The 27,360-nt window shown below is 41.6% G+C and overlaps 1 protein-coding gene across 4 annotated transcripts in view; it reads left to right on the top strand.

Moving 5' to 3' along the window:
* LOC127410350 (NBAS subunit of NRZ tethering complex-like) overlaps positions 1-27,360 on the top strand; it is a 288,769-nt gene that overhangs the window by 250,679 nt on the left and 10,730 nt on the right. For all 4 annotated transcript variants that reach the window (XM_051645563.1, XM_051645560.1, XM_051645561.1 and 1 more), the window contains 3 exons: positions 5,006-5,145; positions 11,799-11,943; positions 12,782-12,910. In XM_051645563.1, the coding sequence (XP_051501523.1) occupies positions 5,006-5,145; positions 11,799-11,943; positions 12,782-12,910 (414 nt within the window). The remainder of the gene's footprint in view (positions 1-5,005; positions 5,146-11,798; positions 11,944-12,781; positions 12,911-27,360) is intronic.

Raw genomic sequence — 27,360 nt, 5'->3', positions numbered from 1 at the left:
GAACACTACGTGAGCTTTACGAATGATTGGGCAGTAAGTCAATTCACACCAGCGTTTACCATCCACAAGCAGATGGCCTGGTGGAGCGATTTAATAAAACCCTTAAAAATATGATTCGTAAGTTTGTGCACGAGGATACTAGAAATTGGGATAAATGGCTTGATCCCCTGTTATTCGCAGTACGAGAGGTCCCATAAGCCTCCGCGGGATTTTCCCCATTTGAGCTGCTATATGGGCGGCGCCCGTGCGGCGTGCTTGATGTCATCCGTGAAACTTGGGAGGAGGGACCTTCAAGAATGAAATCCAATATGTTCTTGATCTTAGAGCAAAACTCTACACCTTGGGGCAACTAACACAGGAGAATTTGCTCCAAGCTCAAGAACGACAGCACCGGCTGTATGACAGCGGAACTCAGCTGTGGGAATTTGCACCAGGAGATAAAGTACTCGTATTACTCCCCACATCGAACTCCAAATTACTCGTGTCAAGGAACCTTTGAGGTCACACGATGAGTGGGGGATCTCGATAATGAGGTAAAGTGAACCGATAGAGGAGGCACACGTCAAATATATCAGCTCAACCTCCTGAAATTGTGGAGGGAGGTGGTCCCTGTGACGTTGGCTACGGTAGTTCGAGAGAGGGTGGAGCTCAGGCCAGAGGTGAATACGAAACAATCATTTCACCCCAGTCACTTGTGGAGACCACCTCTCACCGTACCAACTCGCAGAGGTTGCCAAACTTCAACAAGAATTCGCAGATGTATTTTCCCCTCTACTGGGTTGCACGGACCTCATCCAACACCACATCGAGACCGAGCCGGGGGTGGTGGTATGTAGCCATCCCTACCGATTGCCCGAGCACAAAAAGAAAATTGTCCGGGATGAATTGGATGCAATGCTCAATATGGGGTTAATAGAGGAATCCCACAGCGATTGGTCCAGCCCGGTTGTTCTTGTTCCTAAGAGTGACGGGTCTGTATGTTTCTGTGTGGATTATAGAAAAGTCAACGTGGTGTCTAAATTTGACGCATACCTAATGCCTCGCGTTGATGAGTTGCTCAATAGGTTGGGCACTGCTCGATTTTATTCGACACTGGATTTGACAAAGGGTTATTGGCAGATCCCCTTGACACCAATTTCCCGTGAAAAAACAGCTTTCTCCACACCGTTCGGATTACACCAATTTGTGACACTTCTGTTCGGTTTGTTTGGAGCCCCGGCTATGTTTCAGCGTCTCATCAGACCGCATTCGGCTTACGCCGCTGCATACTTGGATGACATCGTAATTTACAGTAATGATTGGTAGCAGCACATGCAACATCTGAGGGCGGTTCTGAGATCGCTGCAACGGGCCGGACTCACAGCAAACCCCAAGAAGTGCACGATTGAGCGGGTGGAGGTACGATATCTGGGGTTCCACTTGGGCCATGGGCAGGTGCGTCCCCAAATTGACAAGACGATTGCGGCTTGCCCGAGGCCCAAGACCAAAAAGGGGGTGAGACAGTTCCTGGGGCTGGCTGGCTATTATAGGAGATTTGTGCCTAATTATTTGGACGTCACCAGCCCGCTGACTGATCTCACTAAAAAGGGAGCTCCAGACCCGGTCCAGTGGGCGGAGCAGTGTCAACCGGTGTTTATGCAAGTGAAAGCCGCGCTTTGCTGGTGGCCGCTTTTACATTCACCCGATTTCTCTCTCCCTTTTGTTTTGCAGACGGACGCTTCAGACAGAGGGCTGGGGGCCGTACTCTCGCATGTGGTGGAGGGGGAGGAGTGCCCGGTGCTGTACATTAGCCGTAAGCTCTTGCTGAGGGAGACTAAGTACAGCACCGTGGAAAAGGAGTGTCTCGCCATCAAGTGGGCGGTCCTCACACTCCGGTACTACCTGTTGGGGCGGGCCTTCACCCTCTGCTTGGATCACGCCCCATTCCAGTGGCCCAGTGCATGAAAGATACCAACACGCAGATCACCCGTTGGTATCTGGCTCTTCAGCTGTTTAAGTTCAAGGTGGTCCACAGACGGGAGCGCAGATGGCTGCCGCCGACTTCCTCTCCAGAAAGGGGGGGGGAGTGGTAGGCAGGCCGGATGCCTCCCCGGCCTGAGTCGGGCGGTGGGGATATGTGGCAGCGGGGGTGTTGTCAAGCGTCCGTCCGGAGAGAGAGAAAGCGGTAAGGGTGCTTGCACCTGAGCTAGATTATGTTGAACACCTGTCTCTAATTCCAGTATGCATGGGGAGAGCAGCATATAAACAGCCACGCCTCCAGCAGCAGAGAGAGAAAGTCTGGCACAAGGAAGGCCACAGTGCTACAGAAGCTGTTGTGCTTAATCTGTTGTGTTTGTGAAGCTGATGTGTTTAAGTAACTACGTGCCTGTGAAACTGATGAGTTTGTGAAATTGTAAAGCACTGAGGTGGCCAATTAAAACTCTTACCTGAACCTGGAAACTCCGCTTCCCTGTGTTTTCCTTCCCTTCCGCCTGTGAAGCAGTGTCACATTACTGTTTAGTATCAGTCAAATGCTGACTGTTTTAATACTGCCAGTCAATTATTGGCAGGTTGTAAAACAAGAAGCATTTACACCTGCAGAGACAAGAGAAAAACAGCAGCAGCGGTGTTACACCGTATTCTACTATACAAGTTCAGGGGAAACTTTCAACAGTGGAAAACCAGACTTTTAAATATTACATTTTATAAATGCAATGACTGGAATTGTTCGGTTGAAGGAGGTACCAAACTGTGAATCCTGAACAAAACAGTTTGGTGAATACATGTTTGCACATTAACTTTCACTCAGCTGACAAGCAATGAAAGTAGCTACGTGGTTAGCTAGTTAGCTATAAGCTCGTTGTCACAGAGAGTAAAAGATGGACTTTATTTACTTTCCAGCATTGCATCTCACCAACTAGGTAACAGCGTAGCATGAAATCAACACTCCACAGACACAATCCACCACCGCACCGTTGTCTACTGAGCTGCAAAAAGAGGCTCTGATGTTTACCTTTCAATCTGCTACTTAACTGACTGCACTGACAAGCTATAGATGCTAACAGCAAATAGACATGAGTGACATGGTTGTCAGGGACAGGGTTAACATTATATTAGTTATATTGAAAAGGGAAAATGATGGGGTCATTGTTTAATAACTTTCCAGTATGTATTTCACAAACTAGTTAGCAACTTACCACGAAGACACCGCTCAACTCCGCCCTATCTGCAGAGCCACCATCAGCTCAGAGCCAGCTCTGTAAACAGTGGAGTCGGAGCGTGCTCTGCTGGACAAACTACGTAATGACACCAATTATAAAGCATTGTTTCATGCATTCTGTATGTTAAAAAAGTTTTCATATCTGCGCATATCGGTAAACATATACGCTGATACCGATATATCGGTGAAAGGCTAATATCGGTCCGTTATATCGGTCGGGCACTAACTGATAGCATTAATATTGAACAGAAAAGAATTACAGTCGCCCAAAAAACTATTCAGACACTTCATTAACAAAATATCATACCGAGTGGCAGCTGCAAACAAATTATGCTTGACCCATTTTTCAGAACTAACTTCACTTTTCTAAGCCGTCTTTGCAATGATTTTTAGCCAGCTGTTGCCATGGTGATTTTTGGTGGATGTATAAAATCAGTTCCCATCCAGGTGTATGGACATGTTCCACTATGTTTGACAACCAAAAAGTTGTAATTGAATTAATTTTGATCTCAAGGCTAATGCTTAAATGTTTTAAGCATTTTAAAATATATTTTTGGAATGAATTGGACCAAATAATGAACGATAAGCAGCCAACAAGTGCCCAACATGTTGGGAACTCCACAAGACTGTGGGAAAAGCATCCCAGTTTGATGCCTCAATAGTTAATACCTACTTGAAGAATCTAATAAATAAGGAATATCATTTTATTAACCCTTCTTGGTCACTACATAATTCCTATATTTCCAAATGTGTTATTTAATAGTTTTGATGAATTTACTATTATTCTAAAGTGTGGAAAATAGTAAAAATAACAAATGAGTATATTTTTGACTGGTACTGTATATAAATTGCTGCATTTTAAAGTCTCTTTCTCCCTCAGTGTTATTGTGACCTTTCTATGTGTTTCACTACTTATATTAGACATGGTCTCTTAATCTCATATATGAGCATGGGCACATACCACCCAGTCACGTTTGTGTGTGTGCATTTTATGACCCCCCCCCCCCCCCCAACAGGAATCAGACTTTTTCTCAGCTGTTAAATTGTGCTTCAGTTGCTAAAGGGAAATTAATTACTTTCTCTTTTAGATGAGAACAAGAATAAGAGTCACCACAGGCGAGAATTCACTTCTTTCTCCATAGAAGTCATTCTATTTTGATTGTGTGCTCCTGTCCAGCTGTTTCAGGCCCTCTCTCCTCCTCCTTCCTCCATCTCACTTTCTTTGTCTTTTCATGTTTAGCCCTTCTGCTATACATGAGTTCTGTTGCCAGCCCTCCATCTGTACACCTTCTGTCTTACCTTTTAGTTCTGTAGCCTGAAAGACATTCTTTCACAGGTTCAGTCTTAACTTTCAGTATGACTGCTTGATAAGCCATAGTATTTGCATGTGTTTTTTTGTCACATTTACATTATATACTGCACATACACTCATTGAGCACTTTATTAGGAAGTCCTTTGCACCTACTTATTAATGCGATTATGGAGAATGGCCAGACTGGTTGGAGCTGACGGAAAGGCTACGGTAACTCAGATAACCTCTCTGTACAATTGTAGTGAGCAGAATAGCATCTCAGAATGCACAACACTTCAAACCATGAGGTGGATGGGCTACAACAGATGAAGACCACGTCGGTCACTTTAGTAGGACCATAGTGTTCCTAACAAAATGCTCTGTGAGTGTATACTCTATGAATTAAAAATATAGTTTTTAATGTAAACCTTTTATTTCAACCAAAAAACAGATTTTTTAATTGTTTGATTTTTATTTTTTATTTTTATCTTTCTCTTTCTCTCTGCCCGTTTCAGTGTGAGATGAAAGATGTCGAGAATGAAGAAAAGCGAAACTCCTTGTTCCTGGAACTGTTGGAATCCAGCAATAAATGGGAGGAGTTTCAACATATTATGCTCCTCCTACAGGCGTGGCCACCAGTAACTGACAAAAGCAGGTGAGATTTTGATGCTGACTTCTTAAACTCTCTAAGCTCATTTAAAATCCTAATGAATTCTCTGTTGTGTTTTTATGTTTCCTTCTCAATTTTCATTTAGTCGATCCCTTCAATGTATAAACCAAGTGTTTTTTTTAAACAAGATTTCTTTGAATTGGAGTGGTATTAAACCATCAAGTGTGATTGCAGGTTTGATGTGGTAAATTGTTGTGTATTTACAGCTGAATGATTTTTCAGGTTGCAGTTGAGGCCTACAGAATACTGTATGTGCTGATGATTAGAGAGCTGTTTCATATACAGATTGGTAGGGACTGACACAGAGAATATAAACAGACTGATTATGTTTTGTGCCACACTTTCACAGAGCTTCAGGCTTTTTGTTTTCATGAGGAGTTTGAATTAACATTCACAGAGGAAAAAAAGAGAGTGTTTGAGTGTTAATATGTCCGCTTGTGTTTGCGTGTGTTTGATATTTCCCTCTTTGGCATTTACGCAAGTGGCAGGTGTGAGAAAGAGCTAAATGCTGAGAGAATTACAGGAGAGTTTAGACATACATTCCTTTATATTGAGTTCACAGAGTTCACTTGTGGCCATTTGCCCCGGTTGTGATCAAGCAATGTACCGTGTGTACTTATCTTCACTTAAGATTCAGCTGGTATATTTGCTGTCTCCTGAACACCTGTCTTGTCAGTTCTCATTCTGTCTTGTTGCAGTAACTCCCAGAAAAGACCATCCAAATGGAAATCAATTTAAATCAACACAATGTAGAGCTCTTGGTGGCAGATTTTTCTTAAAGGATACATTAAAATAAAAAATATTTTTCAATTGCAGGTCTGTCCTTTAAATAGTGTTTACTCACCAAACCTTCTCTCACAGATTTGCTTAAGTCTTTATTATTCCCTTAAAGGGATATTTCACCAAAAAACTAAAATATTTCTTTGCAGAGGCTAGCCAAATAAGGCAGATGCCAATATGGACATGTTGCATGACATGCCCTTATCCTCAAAAACCATGAACAAAGCTACTTTCACAAAAAAGGTGAAAGAAAAAATAAGTTATAAACATGGACAGACCTCATTAAATATGGGTTCAAAGGTAAAACTTGTGCTGTTGTTTATGCATAAACAAAATACATTTTCATATGTCATATTTTTTGGCCGTATGCAGTTCATGGTAACATTAATAAATGTAATTGTTTAGAAGTCACGTGGCGCCATGTGGGGGTCGGATGTTTGAACGACGAGCTCTGCGCACTTTGCTAGTTTTTAATTCTTTTTGTATCATAAACCAGTGAGATTCGATACACCCTGCTACATAACTGTTCTAAGAAGTCAACATGTCAAAGAATTCAAAATCCTTGGGCTCTGGAGGTATTAAAAGACACTTACGTGCTCAAGCTGATACCCCAGACAGGGCCGCAGATCAGGGACTCGGTTTGGACGGTGCGGCGGAAGAAATCCAGCGGCAACTGGCAAGTATGTCTGTAATGCTGACGAAAGTTGTAGTGGACCTGGAAGATCTAGCTGTAATACGTCAATCGATTACGGCAATGGAGGCGAAATTCTCAGAGCTGGTAACAAGAATCGGGGATATCAGTGACTGATCGATTATCTGGAGTCATCAGAGAGGGAATTAGCTGCTAATCCACAAGATAGACTTGGAACACGTTTGGGAAAAACTGGAGGATTTGGAGAATCGTAATCAGCGAAACAATGTCAGAATTGTTGGAATTCCTGAGCATGAGGAAGGTCGAGATATGGTGAAGTGCCTAGAGGAGCTCTTTCCGAGTCTGCTTGACATAACAGGCCATAAGCTGGAAATTGAGCAAGCTCACAGGGTCTCAGCTCGGAGATCCGCCGAGGGAGACAGGCCCCGATCAATCCTGGTCAAATTTCTGAGATCATCCGATAAAGATCTCCTGTTGTGCGAGGTGAGGAGTAAAGGAAAGCTTTCTTGGAAAAAACACAGCATTTTCTTGTTCCCAGTCTTTGTGAATTTGACGAGAGAAACGTGATCAATTCAAGGAATGCAAGAAACTCTAACATCAACAGAAGATCGCTTTTGCACTGATGTTTCCGGCCAAACTGAAAATAGATACTAAGGATGGCTACAAAATATTTACATGCCCACAGCAAGCATTGGCTTTCATAGAGAAAATGGGGTGAGTATGCCATTTGGTGTTTCTTACTTGGCTCCCGAGTGAGCTCGTCTCGCTGTACATACACTTGACTGTCTGAGGAAGCTGGGTGCCATTTTGTGTCTTTTTGTGATGTTCCGTCTAGCAGTTGGAGTTTGTTTTGTGTAGTAACACTCCTTTAAGAAACTCTTGCATCGAAGGAGGATCGCTTTTGCACTGATGTTTCTGGCTAAATTGAGAATAGATACTAAGGATGGTCGCAAAATATTTACATGCCCACAACAAGCAATATTGTTCATAAATTTTATTTTTACACACAGTCTATTATATCTAATATGTCAAAATGTCAAATGTTAATACGAGTGGATTATCTCTCTCCATGAGGAATGTGAATGGGTTGGGGCACCCTATAAAAAGAAGGAAGGTTAATTCTTTTCTTAAATGTAAGAAATATGATATAGTGTTTCTTCAAGAAATACATCTTTCCCTGCAGGAAGCTGAACAATATGGGGTGGACATGTTTTCTTTAGTATTGGCTCAAGTAAGAGCAGGGAAGTCATTATACTGATAAGTAAACATCTACAATTCAAATGTCTCAAACAGATTAAAGATAAATTAGGAAGAGTCATTGTTGTTTTAGCAGAAATTCAGGGGCAAAGGTTGATTTTGGCTAATATTTACACACCTAACGCTGATGATCAGGGCTTTTTTATAGATCTTGAAGGGATGTTGCAAGCCGCTGGCACCCCTCATGGTATAATATTGGGAGGAGACTTTAATCTTTTGATGGTCTCAGTCCTTGATCATAGTGAAGCAAAAGTGTGCAAGCCCCCTAGAGCAACACTGACACTTCACAGGATGTGTACAAATCTTGGTCTTACAGATATTTGGAGACTTTTAAACCAATCTGGGAGGGACTATACATTTTTTTCATCAGTCCATAAGATTTATTCTAGAATAGATTTTTTTATATATATATCTAAGTCCCTCATTTCGTCTGTTGTGGATTGCTCAATTGGAAACATTGTCTCAGATCATGCCCTGGTGAGTTTAGAGGTGTTGCCACATACGGAGAAAAAAAAAGAATCATATAGTTGGTGCTTTAATGTATCCTTTTTGCAAAATCCTGATTTCCAACAAATGTTAAAGGCTGAAATGAATGTTTATATGGAGACCAACTTGTCCTCAGTATCCTCTGTGGGCATGGCTTAGGTGGTTCTTAAGGGTCGGATCATACAGTATGCCTCATTCATCAAAAAATCCAAAGCACGAAAACTCGTGGAGTTGGAAGGGAATATTAAAAGTGCCGAGGCAAAGCTGAAGTGCCGATGTCGTCTGATGGCCTCGGAGAATTGACCCGATTGAAATATAGATATAATACTGTTTTGGCTACTCAGGGCAAGACAGTCATACTTTGAGTCAGGGGACAAGGCAGGGAAGCTTTTGGCTAGAATTATAAAGCAGAGGGAGTCTTTTTCTACCATTCCTTCAGTGAAATCTGCTGGTAGTAAGATATTTACCTTGGCCATTGATATTAATAAAGCTTTTAAAGAATTCTATCTCTATAGTTCCACGTCTTTGTCTACTGATGAGGATATTAGACATTTTTTGGAACCATTAGAACTCCCTAAACTGACGACGGAGCAAAAAAATTCTGAGATAAACTTGGAGGAGCTTAGCGAGGTAATTAAGGCCTTGCCTACAGGCAAAGCTCCAGGACCGGATGGCTTTTTTAGATCTTATGCTACAGAACTGGCTCCACTTTTGTTAGAAGTTTATAGAGAATCATTAAAGAATGGAAAGCTTCCGCCAACCATGACACAAGCCCGGATCAGTCAGTTCTTAAAAAATCCAGCTAGATGTTAAAATATTGTCAAAAATTTTGGCTAACTGATTAAGTTATGACATCTCTTATACATATAGATCAGGTGGGGTTTATTCGGGGCCGCAGCTCTTCTGACAACATTAGGCGTCTCATCAATATTATGTGGTCAGTGGTGAATGATCAGACTCTGGTTGTTGCCATCTCACTTGATGCTGAAAAGGCATTTGATATGGTAGAATGGGATTATCTTTTTAAGATTTTGGAAATATATGGGTTCGGGAATACTTTTATTGGATGGATTAAGTTACTTTATAGACATACGGTAGCGGTGGTACAAACAAATGGATTAATTTCAGATTATTTTACTCTGGATGGGGCACATGGCAGGGTTGCCCTCTTTCCCCATTATTGTTCTGTCTTGCCCTGGAACCATTGGCAGCTGCGATAAGAAGGGAAGATGATTTTCCAGGGGTGGTGGCACCCCACTAATGCCTTGCCTCCACAGAATAATTAATTCCTTTTATAAGTTCTCGGGTTAATTGGTCTAAATTCGAAGCTTTGGCTCTGACAGCATGTTGCCCAGTAATGGCTTTCCAGCCAGGTACCTTCCAGTGGCCCAAACAGGGCATTAAGTATTTGGGCATTTTATTCCCAGCAAATTTGTCTGATTTAATTAGTTAATTTTGATCCCTTAATAAAAAAGTTTTCGAGCGATGTGGCAGGTGGGCTTCATTACATTTATCTATGATTGGGAAGGTTAATGTTATTAAAATGAATTGTATTCCGAAATTTTACTGCCTGTTACAATCTCTCCATGTAGATGTCCCCCTCTCTTATTTCAAGCAATTTGACAGCATAGCGAAGTCCTCCATTTGGAATGGTAAGCGTCCCAGATTACATTTCTATAAATTACATAGGCCGATTGACAAATGTGGGCTAGGCCTACCCAAGATTTTGGTTTATTATTATGCATTCGGTCTCAGACATTTGGCTCATTTGTTACTTCCACCTGAGAGAGCCCCTCCCTGGTTTTGTATTGAACAGGAAGTTCTTGCCCCTATTTCGCCACTGCAAAGTCCTTCTATCAAACTAATCGGAGAAGTTAAGTTACACCCTGTTATCTCGCATTTGCACTCGGTATGGATAAAAGTGTCCAGAGAGTTTAATTTATTTAAATCTTGCCTCGAGCATATGGCTGAACCCTAAATTATGTATTAAGAAGTCCCCTTTCTGCTGGTCAGACTGGATTGTGAGGGGGATTACTACACTCGGTGACCTATATGAGAGTGGAGTATTGAGATCTTTTGAAAATTTTGTTCAGCATTTTTGGATTACCAGATCTCAATTCTATAGGTATTTACAGCTGCACCACCTGATCTGCACTGTTTTTGGGAGTAGCACACTGCCCCCTAAAGCGGCAGATACTCTGGGAGAGGTGATTACTGCTTTTGGAAATGGTCATGAGGCATCAGTGTATTACTCCCTGCTAATTCAGAGTCTGGGGGACGGAGCTATAACTTCTCTCAAGAGATTATGGGAGAAAGATTTAAACTTGGTATTGGAGGAGAGAGTGAGGGCTAGGATTCTAGAAAACATCAAGTCTGCATCCAGAGATGCAAGGGTGCGCCTTATTCAATTTAAGATTTTACATGGATTTTATTGGACCCCCTCTAAATTGTATAGGCTTGGTCTTAAAGACACACCCACCTGCTGGTGATGCCAATCAGAAGATGGAGACACAACCCATGTTTTTTGGGGGTGTGGTAAGATCCAAGAATTTTGGTTGAAGGTACAGAGTTTTGTGTGTGATGTGTTGAGCACTCAAATTTCGTTCTGCCCCAGACTCTGTATTTTGGGAGATGGGGCAGTCATAAATTTGGAGGATAAGTACAGGAGGAGGGGTTATAGTGGGGGTTTAATGTTAAATGTGATTGATTCATTATATGTTGTTTTTTTCTTAGCGTTAAGTTTATGAATCATTAAAAATGTTAATTGAAAAAAAAAAAATACATGGAATTGTTTGATTTTATGGTCATTTAAGTTTACTTATGTGCGATGAACAATTTTGGTACTGGGTTGGGTCACCACAATGTCCAATATAAATTCTGGGCCATGAAGAAAAACCACTTGAGGACCACTGCTTTAGTCCTTTTTTCAATAGATGAGACTGTAAGTAGAGGTTAAGACAGTTTTCATTGGCAGTCTATAACATTATATATTATAGACAATATTTTCCAGATTTCTCATTGTCATTGTAACTATGGATTGTGTTATTATCTATGGTAACTGTGGAATTTATTTTGTGTAAGAAGAGCCGACTTCAATTACAAGAGGACCTCTGAAATCAGTGTGTGTGTCTGTGATTGCATTTGATTATAAGTCTGTGTATTTGTTATCTCGGTCAGCAGTGGAGTTTTGTTAGAAAGCTCCTTTCATCTTTCTTAAGAAGTTAAGAGATAAGCATATGCGCTTTTTATAATGGCTTGCATGTAATATACCATGATAATTATGATTGGATTTCTTTTTCATTACATAGAAGCTTTTCCATTAAAAGTTTCATGGCACCACATGAACTTTCCTTAATCTTATTCCATGTCAAAGCATCTTTTAGCATTAGGCATGTTTTTATAGTTCCCTGAACAGGCAAGCACATACCCACACTTAAACGTTTTTCTGTCTTTCCCTACACAGGGTGGAAACGGAACAGAACCCCTGGGTGTGTCTAACATCCGCCCTTCTCACACACTCCGCAACCATGTTTGAAATCAACATTGGGAATGAGATTCTAACTATGTGTCGCTTGCTGTACCCTACTAAACACAAACTCAACCCACAGGTAAGAGTGTAAGTGTTTGTCATTATCAACAAACACGGAAATAGGAATGTATGAAAATGCTGGAAAAGTCACTGCCTTTGTAATATCTTTTTGATGTTCCTGTAATGTGTTATTGCACTCCGAATGTGTGTATGAGTAGAAACGGTATAAGGGGGAGTAGATGGCCCACTTGTAGGAAAATGTATGTAATAAATCTTAGTTGCAATAGTAATGGAAGTCCCTCCTTTTGGTTGCCTTTTTGATAGTTTGTTTACTCTAGAATGTGTGTGTGGGTGGGTGGGGGGGGGATTTGGGGTTTTTAAGAGGACATTTGTTTAGGTTACAAACTGGTAATTACTAGGGTATTATGCTATAAATGTGGTTTATGAGGACATTTCTAGTGTCCCTATAATTCAAATCACTATAAAAACATACTAAATGATGTTTTTTTTGAAAATGTAAAAATGCAGAAAGTTTTTTGTGAGGGTTAGGTTTAAGGGTAGGGTTAGGGTTAGGGGATAGAATCTATAGTTCGTACAGTATAAAAATCATTATGTGTATGGAGAGTCCTCATAAGGATAGCCACACCAGTGTGTGTGTGATTTTAGCTAAAGAAGCACAAATTATGATTTCATTGTTGTCAGATTTTATTGCTGATTTAAAATACTGTGTGTTATTGAAATAATTTGTAACCCCATTCATGTAGATAGGAGCTGTACTTGTATGCCTTTTAATGTACCTACACGGCCTCCAAGTGAATTTACTTGCCTTACAGGGACTTTGGATTGAGTTTAGCTCTGTTATGCTGATTGTAGTTTGACATCCATATTTTCACTTCCTTTCTCTTTCTCTCTTTTAGTGCATTGGGCACATTTCCTCTCTGCTGTTGAATGCTGGGCTGAAGCTGCCTGCTTTGAAGTTGATGACTGAAGGGGGGAATGAACATCTGCGCAAACTGACCCTGGATCAGATAAATAAAATCACTGATGTAAGTCTCACCAACCACAATCTAGACTTATTTTGAGAGTTCATTTGCCACTTCAGTGTCTACACTGCAAGTGAGCGACACGAGTACTAGAATGCCCCAGTAATAATCATCAAAGCTGTCTACACTGCCAGTGCTTCTAATGGAAGCAATCTGGTTTTGTCTCTTGTAGATGGCAGCTTAGACAGCCTCGGTGATCCAAATTAAAATGTTCCAGTTTAATTTTATTGCAGTGTAGATGAGTATGTAAATCTTGTATTTAAATTACCTTTAATATGTTGTGTAATCAGATTAATTTACAATAGTTTTTGCAATTTAAATCATAGTGTTATTGAAGTATTTGTCCCTTTGGATTTACCATTAAACCTTAACACACACAGAATGACAAATGCGTTTGTCTGCCATGGATATAATGCTAGGGATGCAAAGAATGTGAACTGTTTTCCTGAGGCAATTTATTCAGTAACACTCAGCTATGAGTAGTGCAACCTGAAGCATGAAAAAATGCAAATTATACATCATCAATAGCGGTTCACTAGCGGGCTTTTTTTTTTTTTTTTCAAACGGGTTGTGTTCATTCAACTGCAAACCGTATCAGGTTTCACATTAATCTTGTGCATCCACATGTGTGGACATTGTATTTTGACTTCGCTATACACAACGCATAATTTAAATGAATAAAAACTGAATACTGTTAACAAGACTCTAGACTGTCATTTAAAGGGTTAACTTATGCTGCACCGAATCACGTGACACAACAACATGACGTTGATTTCCGTGAAGCGCTCGTACAGATGCAGCGTCAACAAAACTGCCTCTGGTAAGAAATCTCTACGTTTGTTCATTGAAACCTGTTTGTTTGTAAAGAGGAGAGTCTGTAGTTTCGTTTGATATGCTGCATTAAAAAATCTGTTCATTTTTTACGCATCTGCGCCCTGATAAACATGTGTCCACATATGTGGAAACTGTGACCGCATTTCCTCAAAAGTAGAAAAAAACATGTTAGTGATTTTGAATAACTTTCAACATTAACACATCTGTGGGTAATTTCACTTCATTTTAATATATATTTTTTTATGTTTAATTTTGTTATCTCTGTGCAATATGATTATTTTCATTAACATTAGTTAATGCATTCCTATATATTTACTATGCATTTTCACATTGAAAATAAATGGGTTCATCCAAAAGCTGAAAGATTTTGGTTTCAGAGGCTTTATATGGATTTAGGATTAAAATAAGGTGCATTTCAAACTGTTCTGAGACCAGTAAAGACAGACAGCACACTGAAGGTTAAGTCATTCACTATAGGGAGCAAGAGGGCAAGGAAGCATCCTATATAGCTTTCTTTGCAGCTAAGTGTATTCAATCCTAAAATCAGGCCAAATATTTAGTTTCAGGCTGCAGATTATGTTTGGATCACTCAACATGTTTGGCAGACATGGGACAATGGTAATCTGTACAAATATTCAGAATTTTATAATGCAGCATTTTATTTTAATATGGTTGGCAGTGATTGGATGATGCTGGACATTACTTTTAAAAAGAATTATTTATTCAGCTTTACAGAAAATCAGCTGTAATGTCTGTAACATCTTAAAAACATGAATAACCAACACTCCTTGAAACATACTAAACAGTTTGATGAAAAAAATCGGACTTTCTATAGCTTAGTGTTATTTAAAATTTCACAACGCAGTCTCGCTGTCCACGTGTGTACAATTTTTTTTTTTTTTTGTGCTTTTTTATTAGGTGCTACTAGTTACAAATCAAAAAGGAAACAGAAAATTAACACAGCAGACGTGCGGGGGTCTCAGGAGGTTAAAAGTTCCTCAGACCACCCTTTCAAGTGGACTATGGTGCGGTTTGATGGTGAGCACCCAAGTACAATAAACAGCTTTCACACCAACTTGATGAACCAAACTCTGATGTCAAATTGAGCATTTTTAAATGCCCCCCCAAGCAATTAATTTGAGTATATCTGAACTAGGGAGAAAACAGCAGTTAAAGTACATGTAAAACCTCAACACCAGTTCCCTATGTGTTAATAACAATAATAAAGAAGGAAATGACCTAATTCGCAACCTGTTTCCTTGACAAATCAAGGAATGGTCAAGGGTATGTTCTTGTCAGCTGGCCCCCACAGTCACTAATAATGTGGATTCAATTAAACTAAACTGACTGTTGACACCAGAAGTGACTGTGAATCAGGAGCTATCAGAGCAAGCGTGCTTCTGATCGTAACCTCTATCTCTCACTTACTGCAGGTCAGATAAAAGCCAAGCCCTCTGAATGCCATCACTTAATTTGTCCTCTCTGGTCTGCCAGAGGGCCAGATAAGCAGAGGCTGTTGTGGGAATGGCTATATATTAAAACCAAACATGTAGACTTTTCCCAGAGCCCCTCAGAAACATGATTTGATTAATTTGTGTTTTGTACATGCTTTTAATCTACTGATTTCTGGGGTACTTCTCTATGAGCAGCCAAGGGTTAAATTCCTTGCTCAAGGCCACAATGGTGGTAGTCTTCAGTCTGTAGCTCACAAGGTAATGGGTAGACCCACAATGAATCTGCAAACTTTAATTTTTCCTTGTATTTGAAGGGGTGATATTATAAGAATAAGAAATCTTATAATAAAAAAAAAAGAATAATAAAAAGCGAAAACTTCCAGGGGGCCGGGGTAGCTCAGTGGTAAAAGACGCTGGCTACCACCCCTGGAGTTCGCTAGTTCGAATCCCAGGGTGTGCTGATTGACTCCAGCCAGGTCTCCTAAGCAAAAAAATTGGCCCGGTTGCTAGGGTGGGTAGAGTCACATGGGGTAACCTCCTCGTGGTCGCTATAATGTGGTTCGTTCTCGGTGGGGCACGTGGTGAGTTGAGCGCGGATGGTGTGAAGCCTCCACATGCACTATGTCTCCGTGGCGCGCTCAACAAGCCACGTGATAAGATGTGTGGGTTGATGGTCTCAGACGCGGAGGCAACAGGGATTCGCCGGATTGAGGTGAATCACTACGCCACCACGAGGACTTAAAAGCGCACTGGGAATTGGGCATTCCAAATTGGGTGAAAAAGGGGAAACATCCAAAGAAAACAAAAAAAAAGTGAAAACTCCCTCTCCAGTCATCTCCAGTTTCAGGTAGATGAATACATTAACATATGACCGTCCACATTTGCACATTAACAACATCTATTCAGTGTTAAGCAACTTGGCCTGCCTAGTCGCATTAAACCAATGAGAGGACAAAGTAGGGCAGATACAGTTATACTTAAACCAAATTTCTAAACACCAAAAGAATGAACAATAAAGTTAATATGGGAAATTCTGCCAAAACCTGGTGGTATGTACCTGCATATCCTTCCGAAGGATCCAAACATTTGGAAAGAGAGATATAAGTTTATTTTTAACAAGCTCCTTAATCTTTTCAGTCAACATTACTAACATGATAAGTACACTTTAGGGGAAAACATGTACAGTATATATGACCCCTTAACAGTTGTGCTACATATCAGCGTGGATTGTGTCAACCTGTCACAATGTAATACAGGCTTTGCAAAGAGGCTTGGTGTTGAAGGATATGGCAGCATCAACTATATTGGACCTGACAGCAAACTTTCAGCCTGTGAGTTAGTGCAGCAAAGCATAGTTACTCCTTACTCATGCAGCGAGGCCATTTACATAGAGGTCTTGTCTAACTTAACTTCAATAAATATTGTGAACTTAAGAAAAAATAAAATGATAAAAAAGTATATTACCCCTTCAAACAAAAGTCATTTAAAACCCTTTCAAATTGCAATCATTATGTTTGATTGACAAAGCCAACATACTGTTGTTTTACAGTCTTGGTTTAGGGTTTTTCTAAAATCCCTAAACAAAGACCAAAATTATCAATTGTAACTCCTCCTAGAGCTTTTAAGTTACATCCACCAAACTTGGCACATACCTTCAGACTGTTCTGACTTAGTGTGCTTTGTCGTTTTAAACTGATCAGACATACATTGACTAAAAACACAATCAGCAATCAGCCAAAACATCCTAAAAAACACCTATCAACGTGCTAACACAACTTGGCAATGCCAATGTCAGAACCACACTAGTAATAGAAGCAAGCCAGAAGACCCTAGCAATGACCTAGCAACCACACAGTCGACTTTTGCTACCACTTGCCTGTCTGAGCTTTGTTTGTCAAACTGTGTCTTTTTGTCTGTCTGTCGGTCTGTCTGTCTGATTGACTTTCTATCTGTCTGACTGTAAGACCTGTATAACCTTTAAACTTTAAAACTATTTTTAGCCAGTGTCAAAGTCTTTCTTGAAAAACATTACTTATGTAGTTAATTATTATTATGAAGAAAACAAATTAACGAGTGCGCAAGGGGTCATGTATGTGTACAGTTTTGTGAATTACGATGTTCATATTCTAAAGAGTTCTGCAGGCACATATTCAAAGTGGCAATATTAATGAGTTGCCTTTCATAAAGATTAAATCTGCAATATTCCACTACCACTCACCGCAATGCTGGTTTAGTGTTCACCTAAAAATGCATCTTAAACCAAAAACTGACTAGGGAACTGACTGGATAAGCTGCTTCTCAGAAGGATCAATTAGAGCTCACAGTCTCACTGACTCTAGATCAGATAAAGCCATGAGGCTAAAAAGAGCTCACTGAAAATGAGGGTAATCTTCTTCTCCCGGGGCAAGGGTGATGTGCTTTCATCTCCAAACCTGATGGAGAGATAGAAAGAAGACAGAAAGCAGGAAATGGGTGAATTTTGGCTACAGTATGTTGTTGAATTTGTCAGCAAATTATTTATTCTAAGGCCACACTGCATTGCAGATAGTTTTTTGACATGTGTGTGATTGTGTACAGTATGTGTTGTGGTTTTGTGTTTTGTGCATCTGTATATTACCCAGTTCTCCAGTAAGTGTATCATGTTGTAATCTATCTGCAAAATCAGAATTCAGTCACACAGGGAGTTTGCTTCACAGGGGCACTCCCCTCTGAATGCATAAGACATTGATTTATTTAGTAACCCCTCCACCAAACTCCAGCCTTTTTACACAGGCATACACACACACACACACACACACACACACTGTTCTTCTCCCTGTGTCCTTATTTCCCCTTTACAAACTGTTGCTTACTGAAAGCCTGGCGTTTTGTTCCATTCTCGGAAGGGCAGCTCCAGCTGTCATTATGTTTGAAAGTATTTTTATTTTTTTCCTTAATTTGTTCAGGGCACCTTACGCAGCGCTGCTCTGGCAAGCTTACAACGCCAGCTCATTATTTACCATGGTGCTGGTGTTGGACTGCATTAACATCACTGAATAATTCATTCCAAACAAACTTAATTCTCTTCAACTCCCCTATCCGACTTGTGTGGCATAATTGTGTTTGAGCGAGGGCCTCCAACCTGTGATGTCATTACACAGGAACAGTTTGAGAGTGACAGGCAGCATGCATCATCTTCACGAAAGTAATCAAGTTTTATTCATCTTTGACTCCTCCAGCGTCTTCTCCAAATGGTCAAACCTCAGTTCTCCTGTTTTCCTTACCGATTACTTCTGAATAGACTCATCAGTACTATTCAACTGGTTTGCTCTAACGGATGGTGAGAGCAATTACATACCGCTCCCCCCATCCGTTTTATTAGCTGATATGATGTACATTGTTCCCACTCATAATAAGATTGTGTTTTATAATTGAATTATTGCTCCAAAATATAAACCATGTTGAATAAGAATGCCTTTTATTTTTTTCTCCGATGAGGTTGTTTCTGTGAAGATTATTTTGTTTAATTAAGGACTAAAATCAAAATGCATGGAAAATTATTAGTTATTGTGTTCCTTTATGGGGTTTTTTTATTTATTTTTTATTTTTATTTTGAGTGACCTCTTATTAAATTTGCTCCATTCACATGCTGTATGGATCCATTTGTTTGCGACAACAGTGTCAGTTTTGCTATTGTAATAATCTTGTCAATCATTTGAACAGATAAATGCAGTTTCACAAACAGAAATGCTTAAATTAGAACACTCAAAGCAAATTAAATCACGTCAACTGTTAATGGAATGTGTATAGATTAGCACGGCTCCAGCGGTATATAGTGCGGATGTAGGAATTGGCTGCTGGCTGTGAAGATTTGACCCTAGAGCTATAGAGGACTCTGTCATTAAGAAAATCACCCCTTCATTTTCCTCTTTGTAGGGGTTGACTCGCTCTGTTTGGCATCTATAGACCAGGACTTTCCTAGAGAAAACAGTTCAGAAAATGGGGATAAATGGGCTCATAATGTGAAGAAAGCAGAAGAAAAATAAGGGGGCTATAGTCGACAGTTCAGCTCAATGTCATTATTTTTCTTTCCATCTCTGCGCATGCCAACACTCAGCAAATCTTCTATAAGCTATTTCACTGGAAAATTGAATGGAGTGGAACTCTACGGAACACTTGCACCTCTATGTAACTTAAGTTTGCAGTTCATAACTTTTACTTGAAAACAAATTTTGTCTTAACATTGGTTTTGCTGTTATTGATTCGAGGAGGAATCGCCAATTCAGCACTTGGCATAAAGGTAGCTTTTATAGTTTTGATTCAACTTTCTGTCTTTGACTTGCATCTATGTATTGTTTTTTCCTGACACTCTGTCTGTCCAATGATCCACCCTCTTATTTCTGTCTCACTGCTCTTGGCGAGCTCTATTGATTGTGTGGATGTATGTGCCGTTTCATGTGTGTAACTGTATAGATTATTTTTCAGTGTGTTCATATGCATCCTTGGTTTATGGGTATGCGTTAGTTCAGAGTTTATTATTGCCCAGGAAAAACATAGAGATAGACAGTCAACATTAAAGATGACTGTGATATTGTACAGGATGAGTCATCAGTAGTTCTGGTCCATTTTCCCAGGAAGTGATGGAATGTAAATGTATACCTGCTAAGGGGAGTCACGTGACGCCATGCGAGGATCAGACGTGTGAACGGCAAGCTCTGCGCACTTTTCTAGTTTTAATACTTTGACATAAACAGGTGAGATTCGATACACTCTGTTCCATAACTGTCCTAGGAGGACAATATGTCAAAGAATTCAAAATATTCAGGCTCTGGAGACCTTAAAAGACACTAATGTGCTCAAGCTGATGCCCCAGAGCAGGCCGCAGGCCTGGGAGTCTATTTGGGTGTGGAAAATGCGGCGGGAGATGCTGAACATGTCGGCAATGCTGACGAAGGTCGTTGCTGAATTGGAGGATCTTGCTGTGATACATCGAACGATCACTGCCATGGAGGCAAAGTTCACTGATGTGGTTACAAGACTGGGGGATTTCGAGAAATGGATCGATTATCTGGAGTCATCAGAGAGGGAATTATCTGCTAATCTGATAGCAACCAAGGTGGATTTGGAGCGTGTCTGGGAGAAGTTGGAGGACATGGAAAACCGTAGCCGGTGGAATAATGTCCGTATCGTAGGAGTCCCGGAGGGAGTAGAGGGACAGGATATGGTGAAATTCCTGGATGGGCTCTTTCCGAATCTGCTTGACATTGCAGGCCATAAGCTGGAAATCGAGCAAGCTCACTGGGTTCCTGCTCGGTGATCCACGGAGGGAGACAGGCCCCGATCAGTTCTGGCCAAATTTCTGAGATCATCCGATAAAGATGTTATGCGAGGAGTAATGGTAGGCTTTATTGGAAGAACCACAGCATTTTCTGGTTTCCAGACTTTGCGTACTCAACAAGAGAGAAACATGATCGATTCAAGGAATGCAAGAAACTTCTACATCAACGGAAGTTCGCTTTTGCATATTCCCGGCCAAATTGAGAATAGATGCTAAGGATGGCCGTAAAACATTCACATGCCCACAGCAAGTGATGTCCTTCACAAATTCAGTGCAGTGAGTGAGACATCTCACGTCGTTGCTGAGTGGACCGGCTTACTGAACATTCGCTTGACTGTTTGAGGAGTCTGCGCACTTTTTTTGTGCTGGTTCCGCCTATCGGCTGGAGTTTATTTTGTAGAGTAATACACCTTCAGGACAGTGTTATGGATGAATCTACATGCTCTTTGTGTTTGCTCCACCTGTTGGCTGGAGTTTGTTTTATAGATTATATTTTACTGTGTAATTCTATTTCACAAAATTTGTATTGAAACACCAGACTCAAGCAATCCGACAGCAAGGTTGTCACGGGGGCTGTCGTAGGCGTGCATGGACTGTTTGAGTTTGGAGGGATGGACGCCAGTTGGCGCTGTCGTGCGCGGGGTGTCCAGAGTGTTTAATTCGGACATTTATTTAAATGTTGCTTCGAGCTTATGGCTGAACCCAAAATTATGTATTAATAAGTCCCCTTTCTGCTGGACAGAGTGGATTGTGAGGGAGGTTAATACGCTTGGTGACCTGTATGAGAGTGGAGTGTTGAGGTCCTTTGAAAATATGGTTCAACATTTTGGGATTCCCAGGTCTCAATTCTTTAGATATTTACAGCTGCGCCACCTGCTATGTACTATTTTTGGGAGTAGCATACACCCCCCTAAAGCGGCAGATACTTTGGAAGTCGTGATTACTGCTTTTGGAAAAGGTGATGAGGCATCAGTGTATTACTCCCTGCTAATTCAGAGTCTGGGGGATGGAGCTTCAGCTTCTCTCAAGAGATTATGGGAGAAAGATTTAAATTTGGTATTGGAGGAGGGTGTGTGGGCTAGGATTCTAAAAAACATCAAGTCTACATCTAGAGATGCAAGTGTTAAGGTCCAAGAATTTTGGTTGAGGGTTCAGAGTTTTATGTGTGACGTATTGGGCACTCAAAATTAATTTTTCCCCAGACTGTGTATTTTAGATGATGGGGCGGTCATTAATATTGGAGATAAATACATAAAATATTGGGTCCTAGCCAGTGTTATGATTGGCAGACAGGTCATACCTAGGGGGTGGAAGATTTCATTTTTTTATATATATTCTTGTGTTTCCTCTTGTCTGTTTTTAATTTTATTTTTTTAATTGTATTTGTATGTGTGTGTGAGACAAGGCAGGCGAGGAATGAGGATCTAAATTCAGCTTTAATGGAACAAAAGATAAAGTACTCAGAATAAAATGAAACAAAAACACGGGAAACCAGGCACAGAACATGACAACACATGTGAAGACTGACAAACTAACCAGGGGAAACAAGGGCTAAAATACACAAGGGAAAACAAGGAACACCTGGGGAAACAATCAGGGAATGAGGAACACCTGGGGAAACAATCAGGGAGAACCAATCATGAAATAAAATTACAAATGACTACAAAATGAAACAGGAACAGGGAACTAAACAAGAATTTCAACATAAAGGTCTAAACAAAAACAGGGAATACATGACAGAGCCCCCCTTTAAGGAGCGGATTCCAGACACTCCACACAAAAAAAAAAACTAATTGTCCATGGGGTGTGGGGGAAAAGGGGAAACAGACAGTTCAAGGGGGCACAAGGGGCAAGGGGAGCAGAGGAACAAGACAAAGACAGGGAGGCTTGAGACCAAGGCGGAGCCGGAGGGATGGAGAGCCAGGGTGACGCTGCAGGCTCTGAGGACCAAGCTGGAGCCAGAGGTTCAGAAGGCTGAGGTGGAGCTGGGGGTTCAGAAGACCGAGGCAGAGCTGGTGGGAGTGAGGACCAAGGAGACCAGGGCAGACCAGGTGGACGGCCAGGAGACCAGAGCAGATCAGGCAGGTGGCCAGGAGACCAAGGAGACCAGAGCAGATCAGGTGGGCGGCCAGGAGACCAAGGAGACCAGAGCAGATCATGCAGATGGCCAGTAGACCAAGGAGATGACCTCAAGGTGGGGACTGGGTCAGGAGTCCTGGTAGGCAGCTGCAGGGCCGAGACAGGATCAGGAGGCCTGGGAGGCGGCCACAGGACAGGGACTGGTCACATGGTGGGGCCACTGTAAGAGGAGTCACTGGTAAGGTGGACGGAACTGCTGGAGGAATAGTCTCTGGGGGAGCGGGCGGAGCCTCTGGAGGAATAGTCTCTTGGGGAGTGGGCGGAGCAGCTGGAGGAATAGTCTCTTGGGGAGCGGGTGGAGCCATAGAAGACTCCGTGGGCGGAGCTGTGGAAGATTCTGTGGGCGGAGCCAGGAGAGGCTCGACGAAGGCAGGCAGAGCCAGGAGAGGCTCGAGGGGTGAAGCCATGGAAGGCGGAGCCATGGGAGACTTGAGGGGCGAAGCCAAGGAAGGCGAAGCCGTGGTAGGCTCGAGGGGGGAAGCCAAGGAAGGCGAAGCCATGGTAGGCTTGAGACAAAGAGTCCTGGATGACTGGGAAACGATCTCCATAGTCACGAACATGGGAAGAGACTCGGGAACGATCTCTGTGGTCATAAACACTGGCTGAGACTCGGAGATGACCTCTGTAGTCGTGAGCATGGGCAGAGACTCGGGAACGACCTCTGTGGTCGTGAACACTGGCAGAGACTCGGAGACAACCTTTGTAGTCGTGAGCATGGGCAGAGACCCGGGAACGACCTCTGTGGTCATGAACAATGGCGGAGACTTGGGAACAACCTCTGTGGTCGTGAACACTGGCGGAGACTCGGGAACAACCTCTGTGGTCGTGAACACTGGCGGAAACTCAGGAATGACCTCTGTGGTCGTGGGCATGGGGGAAGACTCAGGAACGACCTCTGTGGTTGTGGGCATGGGCGAAGACTCTGGAATGACCTCTGTGATCATGAACACTGGCAGAGACTCGGGAACAGAAGCCTTTCTTCTCCTCCTCTTCTGGATGGCCGAAGTTGGCAACGCTGGCTCTGGGACGGACGAGGCTGGCAACACTGGCTCTGGGACGGATGAGGCTGGCAACGCAGGCTCTGGGACGGACGAGGCTTCCAGCTTGTTGGCCGTGGTAGGCATGGGCGTTGGCTCATTGGCTGTGGCAAGTGTGGGCGCTGACAATTTGTGAGGTAGGGTCTTCACGGCCCTACACACTGACATCAGTGGAAGATCATTCAACTTGGAGACAGGGTCCATAGAAGGCTTCGAGACGGGCTATGGAAGGCTTCGAGACAGGGGCCGCAGGAGGCTTGGAGCAAGGGGTCACGGGAGGCTTGGCTGTGACATGGCGTGGAGCAGACTCAGGCGTGGCGGTGACATGGCGTGGAGCAGACTCAGGTGTGGCTGTTACATGGCGTGGAGCAGACTCAGGCGTGGCTGTGACATGGCTTGGAGCAGACTCGGGCATTGGGCGCTGGCTTGGAGCAAGAAGCCATGTAAGGCTTGGACAAGGGAGCCGAAGATGCAGGTTTTGGCCCAGGGGTTCCCGCCATAATCCACTGTGTAAAGGGAACCGCAAAGTTCCAGAGCCTTCTCCACATATTCGTAGAGAGTCCAGTGAGGATCAGGCGGAGGCTAGTGCACTATTCAGGCTGGTCTGGAAGAAAACCACCAGAGAGTGGTCTGGATAGTGCACTAAAAAGTCTCGGACGTGATCCTCAATGGTCCCCTTGTTTAAGGAGCAGAATTCGGAAGGCCGCTAGATCCATTTTTGGTCAGTTTTTCTGTGACGAGCCAGGTGAGGAATGAGGATCTAAATGCAGCTTTAATGGAACAAAAGATAAACAAAGTACTCCGAATAAAATGAAACAAAAACACGGGAAACCAGGCACAGAACATGACAACACATGTGAAGACTGACAAACTTACCAGGGGAAACGAGAGCTAAAATGCACAAGGGAAAACAAGGAACACCTGGGGAAACAATCAGGGAATGAGGAACACCTGGGGAAACATTCAGGGAGAACCAATCATGAAATAAAACTACAAAGGACTACAAAACTAACACAGGAAACAGGAACGGGCAACTAAACAAGAATTTCAACATAAGTCTAAACAAAAACAGGGAATACATGACAGTGTGTATACCTTCATTTTGTGTTTGACCACTGGATGTTTGTTGGGGGGTTGGGGGATGTCCAGGGGAGGGATATAAAATTTGATTCTGTGTGCGTATGTTCTGTTTCTTCAGTCTTGTTTTTGAATCAATAAAATGTTAATATAAAAAAAAATTATATCTGCTAAAATGTAATTGTCAATTTTGCTGTACGCTAGGATAACGTTTTTTTCTGGGTCGAAAATGGTCTTCAGTGATGGCTGATATAAACGGTCTTTCACGTGCTAAAAGTTGGTTTACTACATAATGCAATTAATTAATATATAACATAATGGCTGTGTCACGTTTCGAAGGCTGCGTGCTAGGTAGAACGCGTCCTTTGAAGGCTGCAGTATGCCGAGCGTCCTCCTTTAAACAAATCTAATTTAAACGAGACGGCCTTCGTAGGACAAATGGAAACGTAATGTAACATGTTTGCTACGACAGCACACCACTCTTTAACAAGCGCGAGCGCTTCGAGTGAGAAGGTGACAAAGTCCCTTTACAAGGGAATGTATGAGGTAAATTTTAGGAGAGTTATGTTGTAAAGAGAAAAGAAAATTTATTTTACAGGTGTACTTTTAGTCTAATACTTTATTTTAATTATATATTAATATAATAATACATATTATATACTCTGCACCCATCTACTGAGGTACTTCAACTTGGGAATTAACATTACTTACGTTTGAACATCATATTTACGGGCAAATTGGCGTCATTGTTTTTTAGAAAAAAGAATTGTAGGTCGTGAGTGCCCACGAAGGATACACCTCATGCATCCTCTGAATCATCTCTGTCTTACGTCAGCGCGTCCTGACCTTGTACATGCTCAAACCATTAATCTTACGACTCTATTAAAACATAGCAGCAAAACTGAACTTTTCAGGTAATGTCACAATTTCTCGTTCAGGGAATATAACCAGAGCAAAATTTACCAGCATTTGCGAACGGGGCATGTTTCACACATGACCTCAAAACTGAAAATTGCTGGTAATTTTCTGGAAAAGGCAGTATGTGTGAAAATGACTAATGATTTAAAAAATCTTAAGGAATATCTGAAGGCAAAATGGGCCAGTTTATTTCCTAACATTAAACATCATTTGAACAGAACCTATATTACAAAGGAGGAAAACTTTGCCCATAATTTGTCTATAAGTCTTGGATGTGTAGACTTTAAAGGTGCTATAAGCAATTTTTTTCATGGAAAGGTATTTAAAAAAATTCCTACTCCCTGAGAGATATTACTGAAATAAGTGTTGTAAGATATCTCACCTGTCTCTGTGACAGCTCTATACTCTGTAAACAGCAAACAAAAACATGTCCGCGGACAATGACCTTTTTTGCCTGTCAATCATTTTGTGCTTTTTCATATTGTTGTAGTTGCAGTGAATTATTGAGGCATAATGCATTTTAATGCCATGTTGTTCATAACAGTTGTCAGCTGAGGGCGCTATTTTGCTGCAGTTGTTTTTAACAACCGTTTCTGCTCTCAATAAAGCTCATTTTGGTATCTTTGGAGTTCTGGGTTTTGGAAAGAGGCGTTGATGCTCTGACGCAAATAATGAAAGCGGCTTCATGATTGCTGTAACAAAGCGGATAGCCGCAGTCTACCTGCAGGTTAATATTGTGAAGGATGTGAATTTAAGCGATTTAATGCTCATTGCAATGAATATGCAACCTATGTGGAGATTAGTTCTTTCAATAGGTCAAACTCCCACTTAGACTTTGGGAAACATTTAAATGTTACTTGAATTGGTGCTATTTTAGTGCATTCCTGTCTTTATACTGTGGAAGGCTTTGTTTGGAAAATGTTTATAAATCATTATATTGTTACATATTGTTTTGATTTCTTTCCTTAGATGGAAGTAAATGCATTTTGACCAGAAAAGAAATATATTTAGTGTATAATTTCAGCACTTTCAAAATCTGCAGTTTAATCACAATTAACTACAAAAAATAATGCAATTAATCAAATGGGTTGCATAAGTTTTGTGGTCTGCGCTGCGCATATCGAGGAGAGCCCAGTTAACATCCACGTCCCAGAGATACACTAGGATAGAGCAAAGAGGATCACATATGCAGTAGGTTCTGTGATGGCTCGTGCCACACTCGTGCAAAAAACAGGCTTTAATTGCACTGCACAAATGCGCATTTCAGATGAGAAGCATATTTAGTGTGTATACATTTGCTTTGGAAAGCCAGTATTTTGGGTGGCCGCCGAAACATTTTAAATGCAGAGAAAACCCTGATAAAGATGGCCTTAAAGCTATCATACATGGACTAAAAGGCAAAAAATTCCAGTTTCAATTTTAATATGAATAACAGCCGTTAAGGCAGAGATATGGACCAGTTGAGCAAAACAAATGAGCTTCCATTCCAGGTGCAAGCAAGTGCGCTTCTCATACACCTAGTAGCCTGCCTGTGACATGGAAGTGATCTTCTGCGTCTCTCTGCAAGTCTATGATGTGATCGGGCTCTCTTATCTCCCTCCCTTCTCTCTGTTTACCTTCTCTGATTTCCATCTAATTAGATTGTTGCTGAAATCCAATATGTGGGTGTGCAGTATA

The sequence above is a fragment of the Myxocyprinus asiaticus genome, chromosome 19, assembly GCF_019703515.2.
Source record: "Myxocyprinus asiaticus isolate MX2 ecotype Aquarium Trade chromosome 19, UBuf_Myxa_2, whole genome shotgun sequence".
Taxonomy (NCBI): Eukaryota; Metazoa; Chordata; class Actinopteri; order Cypriniformes; family Catostomidae; genus Myxocyprinus; species Myxocyprinus asiaticus.
This window is presented reverse-complemented; position numbering and strand designations above follow the sequence as displayed.